The sequence below is a fragment of the Drosophila eugracilis genome, unplaced genomic scaffold (assembly GCF_018153835.1).
Source record: "Drosophila eugracilis isolate 14026-0451.02 unplaced genomic scaffold, ASM1815383v1 contig_90, whole genome shotgun sequence".
In the NCBI taxonomy this organism is placed as follows: Eukaryota; Metazoa; Arthropoda; class Insecta; order Diptera; family Drosophilidae; genus Drosophila; species Drosophila eugracilis.
In genome coordinates this window covers 2,769,708-2,782,638 of record NW_024573812.1, presented here as the reverse complement: position 1 = coordinate 2,782,638, position 12,931 = coordinate 2,769,708, and the positions used below count along the sequence as shown (strand labels likewise).

Below are 12,931 nucleotides of genomic sequence, written 5' to 3'. Positions count from 1 at the left end.
ATTTTTAAGAAGCATATTGAAAATGTTTTTGCTTAATTTAACAACGAACCGTTCCCAGCACTGGTGTTTTCAGAATTTTCGTTTGGTAATACTGCGGTCATACTATTTCAAGAAGGAAAAAACGGGAATAAAATGTAAAAATTGCAATAAAATGGCTAAACTAAAGAATTTGCTGAGTATTGTGACCCAGTCACGAGCTATATCGCACCCCAATCGAAAGGAGCAGATCCTAAACTTCTTGACATATGGCCTTTTAGTGATTGTGGCCCTCTGCGCGGGTTTTCTGCTATGGGATCTCTCGAACAGTCCTCGGGATGGATTCTTCCATGGAAAAAGGGACTCGCACACGCTTATCTTGGACTTAGAGCACATCCAGGAGGTCGCCCTGAACCCCGAAGCCGAGCAACGGACCCGGAATGTCAACTGCACTTTTTGGGACTGCCTGAACATTTACAAATGCGAGCACGACCGCCTGAAGGTATACATCTATCCGCTGCAGGAGTTTGTGGACGAGCGAAGTGACAAGGTGGCCACAACCTTGTCCAGCGAGTACTTCCAGATCCTAGAAGCGATACTAAAGAGCCGCTACTACACCTCAAATCCAAATGAGGCTTGCCTCTTCCTACCTAGTTTGGATCTGCTTAACCAGAATGTCTTCGACAAGCACTTGGCAGGAGCTGCTCTAGCTTCCTTAGACTTTTGGGATCGTGGCGCTAACCACATTATCTTTAACATGCTGCCCGGCGGTGCTCCAGCCTATAACACTGTGCTTGATGTCAATACAGACAATGCCATAATCTTCGGCGGTGGCTTTGACTCCTGGTCATACCGACCTGGATTTGACGTTTCCATTCCAGTGTGGAGTCCGCGATTGGTCCGTCAGCATGCTCATGCGACTGCCCAAAGAAAATTTCTTTTGGTCGTAGCTCAGCTGAATATCCTTCCTCGTTTCGTGAGGACCCTGCGGGAGTTGTCTTTGGCCCACGGCGAGCAATTACTTCTTTTGGGAGCTTGCGAAAGTTTGGATTTTGCGATGCGCTGCCCTCTGTCCCAGCACCACAAATCTTTGGAGTACCCTCGCTTATTGTCCCGCGGTAAATTTTGCTTGCTGGGCCGTAGCCTTCGAATGGGTCAGCCCGATCTTGTCGAGATTATGTCTCAGCAGTGTATTCCCGTGATTGCTGTGGACAACTATGTGTTGCCTTTCGAAGATGTGATCGATTGGTCATTGGCCTCCGTTCGTATACGCGAAAGCGGACTTCATTCCGTGATGCAAAAGCTTAAGGCTATATCCAGTGTTAAGATCGTTGAGATGCAGAAGCAAGTGCAGTGGTTGTACTCGAAGTACTTTAAGGATCTGAAAACTGTGACGCTGACTGCACTGGAGGTGCTTGAAAGTCGAATATTCCCACTGCGAGCTCGCAGCAGTCGCCAGTGGAATGCCATTGACACCAACGTTCGTTCCACCTTCAATCCTCTTTTCTTGCCTTCATTAGCGCCAAAATCACATGGATTTACTGCCGTTATCCTTACCTACGATCGTGTAGAGAGTCTTTTTCTGCTGATTCAGAAGCTGGCTGTGGTACCATCATTGCAAAGCATTTTGGTGATTTGGAATAACCAAAAAAAGTCTCCACCGCACTGTGAGTTCTTTAAAAGCAAATCCTTTTAAATATATATTAATTATTTCTATTTTTTAAAAAGTATCAACCTTTCCATCTATATCTAAGCCATTGAAAATACGACAAACCAAGGAAAACAAGCTATCTAATCGATTTTATCCATATCCGGAAATTGAAACGGAAGCTATTCTTACCATAGATGATGACATCATAATGCTGACAACAGATGAGTTGGATTTTGGGTATGCTTATGTCGTAAATTTTAATGTTTTCTTTAATAATAATGTGATTTTCTTAGCTACGAAGTTTGGCGCGAGTTTCCCGATCACATTGTGGGTTTTCCTAGTCGAATTCATGTTTGGGATAATGTCACCATGCGCTGGCACTACGAATCGGAATGGACAAACCAAATATCTATGGTTCTTACCGGAGCTGCTTTCCACCATAAGTACTGGAGTCACATGTACACACATGCAATGCCGGGCGATATAAAGGATTGGGTGGATGAGCATATGAACTGCGAAGACATTGCAATGAACTTCCTAGTAGCTAACATCACAAACAATCCTCCGATCAAGGTTACTCCTCGTAAGAAGTTTAAGTGCCCAGAGTGCACCAACACGGAAATGCTATCCGCTGATCTGAATCACATGCGGGAACGATCTGCATGCATCGATCGCTTCTCAAAAATTTACGGCCGAATGCCGCTGCGCACGGTGGAGTTCAGAGCGGACCCCGTATTGTTCCGAGACAATTTCCCAGACAAGTTGAAGCGTTACAATGATATTGGTAGCTTGTAAGGGTGCTTAACTTCGAACCCAACATTCCATTGGAACTTAAGGAGAAATACCAAAGACTTGTGGAAATCGCGCTCAACTCTTCTTATAGAATACTAATGTTGCAGTTGAATATATCATAGGGAAAACCTTATTATAAAACAGATAAATAAGCCATCATATCTAGATCTCACATAGAACACCAATTTGGTTTGTGGAAGTGACGATTACTGGGGACTGTTCCGGTTTTATTTTCTCACAATAGGTTAGACTTATTATTGATTTAATTTGAATTTGCATTGTTATCGGAATAATTAGATAATATTTTAGTGAAATTATTGATTGAATTTATGTCCATTCTTTGGACTTCTTTTTGTACAAATTTATTTATTAAAGATAATTAATTTTGATTCCAAATCGACAATTTAATAAGCTGGAACTAGCCTGTAAGTAAATATTAAAAGTTGACCTTAGCGTAGAAAAATAGTTTTATTGGCTGGATTTTTTTTTTAAGCTCGGAACAAATATCTCTTGCTTTAACTAAATGGTATATTTTAAGGTGTGTGTTAAGGTTTTGGATTGGTTAAATGCTATGCTAATATCATTAACATGGTTGCTCTGATCTTAGGTTTTAGGCTTTAATGGAAGCCAAATACTCTTTGTAACGTTGCTCCTGTTGCTGCTGGAGTTTTTGAAGCTTCTTTATCTGCCCTTTGCTAACTTCTTTTCCCTCCTTGTCGAGAGTTGGAAGTCCCTACACGGAGGATTAAATATTAATATAAAAGTTTTGGAGTTTTAGTATCGCTGCACTTACATTTTCATCGAATGCCGAATACTTTTCCGTTTCGCTGAGGAACATTTCCTTGGGATTCACGCGGCGTTGAGCTTCTTTGGCCGCAGCGGCCTCAGCAGCTGCCTGTTTCTTGCGTTCCTTCTCAGCTGCCTTCTCTGATTCAGCGGCTAGCTTAGCCTCTCGCTCACGTAAAAGTGAGTCGCGATCAACCAGCTTAACGGCATACTTGCCACCATCCTTGTCCTCCAGGCGCACACCCAAGTTGGGCAACACATTGTCTCGCAGATCATCGCAGAGCTTTAGGATATCGAATGCCTTCAGAGTTTTGGCTTGTTCCCTCACCAAATTACGGAATTCTGCCAGGGATTGAACGTAAGGCAACACCGTCGACTCCAAATCCCCGCCGGCTGCTTGTGCCCCTGAGCCACCATTAACGGGGAATCCAATGCCACCGCGAGGTCCAGAGATAGCGCCAAATACATGCAAGAGATCCGTAATATAAGTGGCAACATTGCGCAGGAGCAGGCTATTAAGCCTAGTCTTATTGTCCCGAATATAAACATTCGAGGCGGACACCAGCTCTCGAATAGCATCAAGTGCGCTGCGAGTGTCAATGTTGTCTGAGGGAATAGATATAGATAGAAATTATTTTATATGGAAATACGATCTCTTATTTTTTATACATACCACAGAGAGCTGTATGAACCTGGACCTGTGAATTGGCAAACTTCTTCTGCAGGGTCGCCTCAACTTCTCTCCAGGCATCGAACTGACTTCGCGGCTCTTCGGAAAGCACATGCCGTGTTAGATCCTTGACATTCAAGAAGAACTCCTGCATAAAACCAAATATATTACAAAAACTTAAGTAGATTGAGTTTACTCTATCTTACATTGAGGAACTTTTCGTATTGTGTGGCCATTTCCATGGTGTTTTCTGAGTAGTCGAGCGTGTCTTTCCATGAGTGCAGTAGGAATGCCAGTCGAAGCTGAGTGGCAGAGTGCTTCTTAAGGGCTTCCTGAATAGTGACAAAGTTCTTTAACGACTTGGACATCTTGCAGCCCGCGATGGTGAGGTGACCTGTGTGCAGGAAGTACTTAACCCATTCGGATTCGTTGAATGCCGCCTCTGATTGGGCCAGTTCATTATCGTGATGGGGGAACTTCAAGTCCACTCCGCCAGTATGTATATCAAAAGATGGCCCAAAAATATCAGAGGCCATGGCAGAGCATTCAATATGCCAGCCAGGACGACCCTTGCCCCAAGGGCTATCCCACCAGGGTTCGCCGGCTTTGCTCGCCTTCCACAAAGCGAAGTCATTGGCAGATCGCTTCTCGGAAAGCTTATCCTCGGTTACAGACAGATCACCTTCGCCCTCTTGCAGGGACTTGGTATCGCCATAAGCCTCCGGTACCAACTTGGCATAGTGATGCTTTTCCCTCTTGTCAAAACCATTTACATCGAAGTAAACAGAGTTATTAGCTGCATAGGCCAACCCATTGTCGATGATCTTTTGGATGAAAGTAACTATTTGGGGCACGTACTCCGAAACTCGGGTTAAAACATCAGGTGGTAGAATCTGTTAAATGTCGTATTAAAAAATGATTCATTTTGTTAAGTTCATGATGACTCACATTCAGTGATTTCATGTCATTGTGGAACTGGTCTTCCCAGTAACGTGGAAGAGCCTCGAACACTGTATTATCGTTGATCTGAGCGCCTTTCTGCGCATCCAACCATTCGGAGATTGGGTCCTTGGCTTCGTTTAAGTAGTGTTGCCGCTTCTCGGAGATCTCTTGTTCAATTCCCTTTCCAACCGCTTTGGTAAGAGCTTCCACTGCATCGTTCATGCGCTGCAGAGTCTTGTCCAGCATGATCTTTTTATCGGGATCGGTGTTCTTGGCGCATGATTCCTGGAACCGTAAGAGTACCTCTTTTTGCTGACCCAGCAGCTTATCCAGGGGGAGTTTGGCAGCCTCGGTGGTATATTCCTCGAAAAGATAATTCTGCCGTGCCCGTCTGATGATCTTGTCGTCGATGTCGGTAATGTTCATCACATAGTGGATGTTGTAACCAAAGTAGTTGGCCAGAATGCGTCGTAGAATGTCAAAGGAAATGTAAGATCTGTGGAGAAAAAATAAAGATAAGACCAATGCTGATGTGGCGGCCTAATCGAAACCAACCTGGCATGCCCCATGTGGGAGGCATCGTAAACGGTGGGTCCGCAGCTATACCACGTTACATTATTCCCGTCCAGCGGTACGAATTCCTCCTTTTGGCGAGTGAGGCTGTTGAACAGCTTTAGCTTCGGCCGATCCGCCGCCTTGGGTGCTTGCCACGCCGGTTGCCCACGTTTCGACATAATCTCTTCGTTGTGTATTCGCGTACGTATAAACAGTCAATCGCCTCTGCACTTGCAATGCGGCAAAGTTTCATCAGCTCATGAGCAACAGCTGTCCGTTGAAACGTGGCAACGCCGATTAGAGTTGCCACACTTCCTAGGTATTGAATAGCTTTCTAACGGTATCCGAATTTGGAAAATCAAATCATTGAGGGATCAACATCGATCTTTGGGTTTAGGTGGAATTATAAACTATTTTATAAGTCTTAAAATTTTTTCACAAAATCGGTTTAAATTATTTTAAAAGTAGACTATATATATGTTCATATATTTATATTTAAATAAAAAATACATTTAAAGGACACTTCTCTGCAATTCAAAGTCGTAAGACCAAGACAATTTGATTTAAAATAACCCCATTTGGGCAGTTTTCATTGGCCGCAATGCAACGATGAATTTACAGCCTCTGAGTGCAACTCAGTCAGAGGTCCTCTCAACCCACTGTAAGGAATGCAGGTGCAGCAATAATGTGGGTGAAGTTACATTGCCCTTTTTTCACAGTCATTAACCTGCCAGTAATTTATAGATACAAGTCCAGACATTTTGAATTTGAAACGCAATAAGTAAAAACAGTAATCTTAAAAAGGAGGTACAGAATTAAGTTATTGAGCATGATGACGCAGGATCAAAAAATTACTGGAACAGTCGAGAATGTACGTGTGGTGGTGCGAGTCCGTCCCATGGACAAAAATGAACTGACCGTCGGAGCTCGAGATGTAATTTCACTGGATAAAATCACCCATTCCCTTACAATAGTGAATCCCCACGCCATGGCTAATGAACCATCAAAAATCTACTATTTTGATAATGTCTTCGATGGCAGCTCTAATCAATTGGATATCTATGTGGACACCGCTCGTCCAATTGTGAATAAAGTCCTTGAGGGCTACAATGGCACCATTTTAGCCTATGGACAAACAGGAACTGGCAAAACCTATACCATGATCGGAAATCCTGATTTCCCGCAAACAAAAGGCATAATTCCCAATGCTTTTGCCCATATCTTTGGACATATTGCAAAGGCAAAAGGAAACCAGAAGTTCCTAGTCCGAGTCAGCTATATGGAGATATACAACCAAGAAGTGCGTGATCTTCTTGGGAAGGATCTGGGAAAAAGTTTGGAAGTCAAGGAGAGACCTGATATTGGGGTCTTTGTTAAAGATCTCACTACATATGTGGTACACAATGCCGATGATCTAGCGAACATAATGCGATCGGGAAACAAAAACCGCGCGATTGGATCCACCAAAATGAATCAGAACAGCTCAAGGTCCCATGCCATTTTCTCTATAACTGTGGAGAGAAGTGAGCTGGCTGTCAAACATGTTAGGATGGGTAAACTACAGTTAGTTGATTTGGCAGGTTCCGAAAGGCAATCCAAAACGCAAGCTAGTGGGCAGAGACTTAAAGAGGCCACAAAGATCAATCTTTCGCTTTCGGTGCTGGGAAACGTTATCAGTGCTTTGGTGGATGGAAAGAGTACCCATATACCATATAGAAACTCAAAGTTAACCCGACTTCTTCAAGATTCCCTGGGAGGCAACTCCAAGACTCTGATGTGTGCCACTATTAGTCCAGCGGACAGCAACTATGTTGAAACTATATCAACCTTGCGTTATGCTAGTCGTACCAAGAATATCCAGAATCGAATGCACATTAACGAAGAACCGAAGGATGCTTTGCTACGTCACTTTCAGGAAGAGATCGCTCGTCTTCGAAAGCAATTGGAGGAAGGAAGACGGTTGGAAGAGATATCAAACTCCACGGAAGAAGATAATACATTTGATGACGAATGGGAGTCTCCCGTGGAAATCGAAATGGAGGCTTTAATAGTAAAAAAAAATTTTATAACCAAAAAGGAATTGGGCCTCTGTAAAACCCAAAATCTGAAGGAAATTGATATTGCTAGAGTGGAGCAGGAAAAGCTTCGTAATAAACTTGTCTCCCTGGAAGAAAAAATACTCGTAGGCGGAGAAAATCTCCTTGAGAAAGCTCAAACTCAAGAGAAGCTAATAGAGCAATCAATTACAGAGCTAGAAAAACATGAAAAATCTGAAGAGGCCCTCAAACAAACTTTACAGGAAAGGGCCAGCGAAAAGATTGATATTGAAGAACAATATTTAACGCTTCAGGATGCAAATCATGGCATTACTAAAAAGGTTAATCGGGTAATGAAGATGCTAACGGGTGTGAAATCTGAGTTAGCTGATCAGCAGCAGGAGCACCAGCGTGAAAAGGAGGGAATATTTGAGAATATTAGGAGCCTATCTAGAGAACTTGCTTTATGCGAGTTAGTGTTAAATTCCTATGTGCCCAAGGAGATCCAATTCCTGATTAATCAAAATACCCACTGGGACGAAGCCAACGGGGAGTGGCAACTGAAATTTGAGAAATATGCAGGAAACAAAGTGAAGAAAGACAACTCTGATAAGAGTAATCATGAGGAATTTGATTTTCCGAATCTCTCGAATGTTTATCTAAGATACAATACCGACGGAGTAATCAAGTCCGCCAAGCGTAGGATTTCGGGCGTTCCAAGGCCCATAGCTAGGCGAAACTAAGGCGTTTCAAGAAAATCATTTTATCACCATTTAAAATATATATATAATAATAAGATAATATAATAAAAATTCTTGCATTTCTAATGATTTAATAAACTAAAATTATCATACACATTCCTATTTGCCTTTTTTCTTTTTTGAACCTCCTCCAGTGGCTTTTTGAGTTCTACCCAACTGCATATCCTTTAACTTGGCATCCAGTCGCTTTTTCGCATTCTTGACGTCCTCCTCCTGTCTTATTGTCTTGGCAGGCTTGGGATGCAGAAACTTTTTGCGCTCGTCCCTTTTGATCTCCTCGCCACAACCGTGAACCTCCGGCAGTCCATGCTTAAAGCAGAATCTCTTTTTGCAGTGCTGACAATCCTGGCCCATCAGGCTCGTTTTGGTCTTGCAGCGGGGATAGTCGCAAAGGTTGTCCACTTCCTTAACAGCGGTGAGTACATCATCCAGCTTGAGATCCACTATCTGGCTGGGAATTCGCTCCAGCAGCTCGAGTGTATTGTTCGTCCCATAGTCGACTCGTTTTCCAGGTTTTGCAGGAGGGAACAGGGGAGCTTCATCAGCTTTCGACGATGTGGAGGGTATATTTGGATCTTCTGAAGAAAATATTCGCGTATTAATAAAAATGCAATGTTTTTATAATGCTAATACCGACCTGCCATTGGAAAATTCTTCAATTTGATGAGTATTTACGAATTCCTGTCCAAAACATAAATTTATACTTTACTTTTAGAGATTGAAGTTCAATAAAATGAACAGCTGATTTATTATCGATATATCGATCAAGTTTTAAAATAGTTCACAAAGGGCGGTCGTTTTAAATGTTAGCCTTTAACCCTTAGTTGGCTTTTAATCTAAAATTCGTTAGCTTTAAGTTCTAAAAAATATTTAAAAATATAGATACTTTATTCATTTACACTTATTAACACAAAGAAAAACACATTGTAGTGGTTAAATACTTCAGTAATGTTATTGTCGTTGTAACTAAGTACTACACACAAGTCAATAAAGATTTGGTTGACAAGCTAAGTAATTTATAACCATTTTCTTCGATTGCTCAGAATTTGTGTAAACTATTAAATCCAATGTCGTATACAAATTCCATACTGTTTTACCATTTCAAGTGTATAATATATCCATGTAAAAGCCGTGTATAAACGTTTAGTAATTGCAATTGCTGTTGGTTTGATTTAAATGCTAATGGTGCAGACAACTGTGATCTGACATTGAGATAGGTAAATTTGTTTGCCCCCTCGTTATATAGCTAATCGTTGCACACTCCATCGATCGGATTCTGTTGATACGTTTACAATTTGTTGTCGCAAGGACATGCAGCGTTCGAACCTGCCCCGGTAACCGCGGCGTGGATCGCCTTGGCCACGTACTCAATGTTGCCTGTGTTCAAGCCACACATGTTTATGCGGCCCGTCTTTAGCAAATATATGTGGAAGTCATCGATCAGGACGCGCACCTGGCTCTCGTTCAGGCCTGTATACGAGAACATACCGATCTGGTTGACGATGTGGTCCCAGTTGCCAGGCGTTCCCAAAGCCACTAGCTTGTCCCGCAGAGCACTGCGCATCTCGCGGATGCGGCTCGACATGGTCTGGATGGACGCCATCCACTCCTTACGCAACTCTGGTGTGTTCAACACCTTCGACACGATGCGGGCACCGTAAGCGGGTGGGTTCGAGTACTGTCCACGGATGAGTAGCGTCAGCTGTGAGTGAACAGCCGCCTTGGTAGATGCATGCTGTTGCACTACTGTCAGGTTGCCAGCACGTTCGCAATAGAGGCCAAAGTTCTTGGCAAATGACTGGCAAGTGAACAGCTCAAAGCCCCTCTTAACGAAATACCTAACGGCCCAAGCATCGCGATCAGGATCGCCACTGGCAAAGCCCTGGTAAGCGGAATCAAAAAGTGGAAATAGCTTTTTCTTCTCCAGCAAATCGGCCAACTCAGTCCACTGTTCCTGTGTAGGGTCAATACCAGTGGGGTTGTGGGCACAGGCGTGCAGAATGATAACAGCACCAGGCGGAGCTTGGTCCAGGTCAGCTACCATGTTCTTGAAGTCCAACTGTCGTTTGTTTTGGTCCCAGTAGCGGTATGATTTTAAGGTCGTGAAGCCGGCATCGGAAAAGATTTTGTGGTGGTTCTCCCATGTGGGATTTGAATAGTAAACTACGTTGCGGTTTAGTTGTGTGTGCAGGAAATCAGCGGCAACTCGCAGGGCACCCGTGCCCGAAATGGTCTGGACTCCAAAGGCCTGGGGAGAATATCTACATAGTTGATTAAAAGATTTAAAAATGGAAATCCAGTTAAGCTTACGCGGTTCTCCTTGATGGCAGGGGAATCAGCACCAAGCACCAATTCCGTAGCTGCACTTGTGAACGTATCAAGTCCTGAAAAACAAAAATGGAAAACCTATAGCTTTTATAGATTATTATAAAATTGTTTAGTTTACTTACCAGTTACTGGCAAATACTCGTGGTTCACAGCCTCATCGCTGGCGATGGAGATTTCAGTTTTGCGCACCACAGGCAAAACCCAAGGAACTCCGGCGTCTGTCCTGTAAGCTGTGGATAAACAAAATCAAAGATCTCATTAGTAAGCTGAGTTACTTAAAGTCAACTGATTACTCAAGTGTTTGGGGGAATACATTGTTCAAAGTGCTAAAATCCGTACAATATTCAATTCTTATCTTAACGGACTTAACAAGCCTAATCAATCCGTAATGCTGTACGCAATCTGATAGTGTTTTCCTGCGTTGTTTCTAGGCCAATTCATTTATTTATTGCCTCAACTAAAAACACTGCCGTTGGGTTATTTGAGACCAATTGAATGAATTGGTCGGGTGTTATTTACACTTTTGCAGCATTATAAAAAAAACGAAAACATTAGAAACAGTGCCTATAAACAGCCATAACGACTGGATCAATAAACACGATGAAAATAAAATGCGAACTTAGAAGTAAGTGGGGACAAGGTACACTGATTTTAAAAATACTTTTAATTTCGCTTAAATTAAACCACGTGAAAAGTGATCTAAACTTCGTTTTATTTCACCAGAGCAATAGCTTATTTTGTCAGTTTCATTATTATAAAGAGGATCAAAAAGGAAAGAGATTAAACCAATCTCCATTTCTTTAAACATAAAAACAAGTCGAATTAACATAAGTCAACTTCAATCAAGCAAAGGTTAATGACTCGCCGATTGCTGAGAAAAAAAAAAATAAATAATCAACAAGTTCGCTGGTGGGAATTGTTATTCAAATTATGCAATAACAACCATAAATATAGAAAAGGTGAAATGGCGACTGTCCAAATCAGCAACATTGCTCTTAGACGACCTGCAAGATTGCCATTGGATTGGATGTATGTACCTGCCAAGAGTCTCACACACAAGTGGCTTATCAGCCTTTAAACACATGAGCAAAACTGAATACTACACCAGATGACGTCAAAACAAATTTAGACGAAGAAAGTCGCCAGAGAAATTGCCTACTTCGGAAAAGGAAGTGATGTACATTTATGATTTTTTATATTTGCTTTATATGTTCAGTACTGAAACGCACATATAACATTAAACAAACTTTAAGAATAATGGACTTACTACGTTATCAACTTTATGATAAATTGATAGTTTATCAAGATGATATGAAATGATATAACATAATTCTTACGGGGAAACAAAAATAAATTGTCTAGTATTTGTACAACGTAATATTTTAAAAATCAAACTAAACGTCTAATAGTTCCCTAGAAAGTGTATTTGATGTAAGCTATCCATAAGACGTGCAATTTGCTATAAGCTCTCTAATTAGAAAGCACACACTCATGCAAATGGAAAAAATCTCGGCAAAAAGGACGGACAATTCTAAACAATTCATATGCCACTTTGACTTCCAAATGACCTCCAGCAGTTTGGGGCGATGGGTGGCAGCGGAAACGGGCGTTCCAGGGGGCGAAGGAGGCGAACTGCAAGGGCAAACCGACTAGCAAATGATAGCAAATTGAGCCGCATACAGATACACTCAACAGTAACACACTTTGTTGCCTCTATACACCTACACATATACTTCATCCGGCGGGGGAAATTTAACTTATTACTTACCGCCCACCGACAAGTTGACTTTGCTGGGATTGGTGTCGTCCTTAAAGGCCTGGGTCAAGGCAAAAACCTCGATGGCGGGTCCCTTTTGAACGTTAGCGTAAATAGACATCGCGGTAAACTTGACGAACAAGTCCAAACGAAGCGACAATAACAAATAAATGAATTTAGAATAGTGTCGGCACTAAAAAGCCAAAATTAGTGTGGCTGCGCTATGTTGAAACAATTAAGCCACAAAAACCTATTTTGATAACTTTCATTCAACTATCGATAATTGTACCTTAAAATTATCAGCCTAAAAGTACGCAATATTTAAAACATATTGAAGACGTGATTCTTAGACGCTAGATGTATTATTTGTTATTATGTGGTAGGGGTATCACTGAAATCTCTCTTTAATTGCTTTTTTAAAACACAGAAAAAATTATATGTAAAACATTTCTTACCAATTAAAGAAGAATTTTGTGACACTAAAATTACTGGAGCTTTCAATTATACTCCTACAAAAATGGACGGCTGATGAGAACCCCCAATATTTAAATCAACAAATTTCAGTTTAATTAAAAAAATGGAATTAAGTTATTCAGAAGTGTATATTTATTGCCCCAGAAATCCTTAGTCGCTAAACATTTAGTTAGGTTTACTTTAAGCCAAATATCAATCTACCAA

General features: G+C 41.7%; 5 protein-coding genes across 6 annotated transcripts; 2 read left to right on the top strand and 3 right to left on the bottom strand.

Annotated features, from left to right (window-relative positions):
- Window positions 1-78: 78 nt before the first annotated feature.
- LOC108113048 (exostosin-2) lies at window positions 79-2,808 on the top strand. Its single transcript, XM_017223478.1, has 3 exons — window positions 79-1,643; window positions 1,705-1,864; window positions 1,921-2,808. The coding sequence occupies exons 1-3, from the start codon at window positions 152-154 to the stop codon at window positions 2,420-2,422; spliced, it is 2,154 nt and encodes a 717-aa protein (XP_017078967.1). The 5' UTR covers window positions 79-151; the 3' UTR covers window positions 2,423-2,808.
- A 60-nt stretch (window positions 2,809-2,868) lies between these two features.
- LOC108113047 (cysteine--tRNA ligase, cytoplasmic) lies at window positions 2,869-5,632 on the bottom strand. Its single transcript, XM_017223477.2, has 6 exons — window positions 5,373-5,632; window positions 4,824-5,313; window positions 4,082-4,768; window positions 3,879-4,023; window positions 3,213-3,811; window positions 2,869-3,152 (listed from the first exon to the last, which is right to left on the bottom strand). The coding sequence occupies exons 1-6, from the start codon at window positions 5,549-5,551 to the stop codon at window positions 3,030-3,032; spliced, it is 2,223 nt and encodes a 740-aa protein (XP_017078966.1). The 5' UTR covers window positions 5,552-5,632; the 3' UTR covers window positions 2,869-3,029.
- A 572-nt stretch (window positions 5,633-6,204) lies between these two features.
- LOC108112088 (kinesin-like protein KIF3A) lies at window positions 6,205-8,151 on the top strand. The gene has a single exon (XM_041819727.1). It carries the CDS (start codon window positions 6,205-6,207, stop codon window positions 8,149-8,151), a length of 1,947 nt encoding a protein of 648 aa, XP_041675661.1.
- Window positions 8,152-8,223: 72 nt separating this feature from the next.
- Window positions 8,224-8,918, bottom strand: LOC108113218 (DNA-binding protein SMUBP-2). 2 transcript variants are annotated; one of them, XM_017223755.1, is made up of 2 exons: window positions 8,807-8,918; window positions 8,224-8,744 (listed from the first exon to the last, which is right to left on the bottom strand). In XM_017223755.1, exons 1-2 carry the CDS (start codon window positions 8,811-8,813, stop codon window positions 8,269-8,271), a joined length of 483 nt encoding a protein of 160 aa, XP_017079244.1. In that variant the 5' UTR covers window positions 8,814-8,918; the 3' UTR covers window positions 8,224-8,268. The 2 variants fall into 2 exon arrangements, with proteins under 2 accessions (XP_017079244.1, XP_017079243.1); XM_017223754.1 differs by having other exon boundaries at window positions 8,224-8,747; window positions 8,807-8,916.
- Window positions 8,919-9,102: 184 nt separating this feature from the next.
- LOC108113217 (aspartate aminotransferase, cytoplasmic) lies at window positions 9,103-12,459 on the bottom strand. Its single transcript, XM_017223753.1, has 4 exons — window positions 12,266-12,459; window positions 10,620-10,727; window positions 10,480-10,553; window positions 9,103-10,417 (listed from the first exon to the last, which is right to left on the bottom strand). Exons 1-4 carry the CDS (start codon window positions 12,372-12,374, stop codon window positions 9,458-9,460), a joined length of 1,251 nt encoding a protein of 416 aa, XP_017079242.1. The 5' UTR covers window positions 12,375-12,459; the 3' UTR covers window positions 9,103-9,457.
- Window positions 12,460-12,931: the final 472 nt, after the last annotated feature.

Bases quoted from the DNA above. Each gene is read 5' to 3' on its own strand.
- LOC108113047 (XM_017223477.2), bottom strand. From the start codon at position 5,551: ATGTCGAAACGTGGGCAACCGGCGTGGCAAGCACCCAAGGCGGCGGAT. The intron at 4,024-4,081 runs GTAAGATAGAGT...GGTTTTATGCAG, and splicing joins AATACGAAAAGTTCCTCAAT to GAGTTCTTCTTGAATGTCAA. The intron at 3,153-3,212 runs GTAAGTGCAGCG...TCCTCCGTGTAG, and splicing joins ATTCGGCATTCGATGAAAAT to GGACTTCCAACTCTCGACAA.
- LOC108113217 (XM_017223753.1), bottom strand. From the start codon at position 12,374: ATGTCTATTTACGCTAACGTTCAAAAGGGACCCGCCATCGAGGTTTTT. The intron at 10,728-12,265 runs GTAAGTAATAAG...GTTTATCCACAG, and splicing joins AGTCAACTTGTCGGTGGGCG to CTTACAGGACAGACGCCGGA. The intron at 10,554-10,619 runs GTAAGTAAACTA...TTTGTTTTTCAG, and splicing joins CGAGTATTTGCCAGTAACTG to GACTTGATACGTTCACAAGT.
- LOC108113048 (XM_017223478.1), top strand. From the start codon at position 152: ATGGCTAAACTAAAGAATTTGCTGAGTATTGTGACCCAGTCACGAGCT. The intron at 1,644-1,704 runs GTGAGTTCTTTA...TTTTTTAAAAAG, and splicing joins AAAAAAGTCTCCACCGCACT to TATCAACCTTTCCATCTATA. The intron at 1,865-1,920 runs GTATGCTTATGT...TGATTTTCTTAG, and splicing joins ACAGATGAGTTGGATTTTGG to CTACGAAGTTTGGCGCGAGT.
- LOC108112088 (XM_041819727.1), top strand. From the start codon at position 6,205: ATGACGCAGGATCAAAAAATTACTGGAACAGTCGAGAATGTACGTGTG.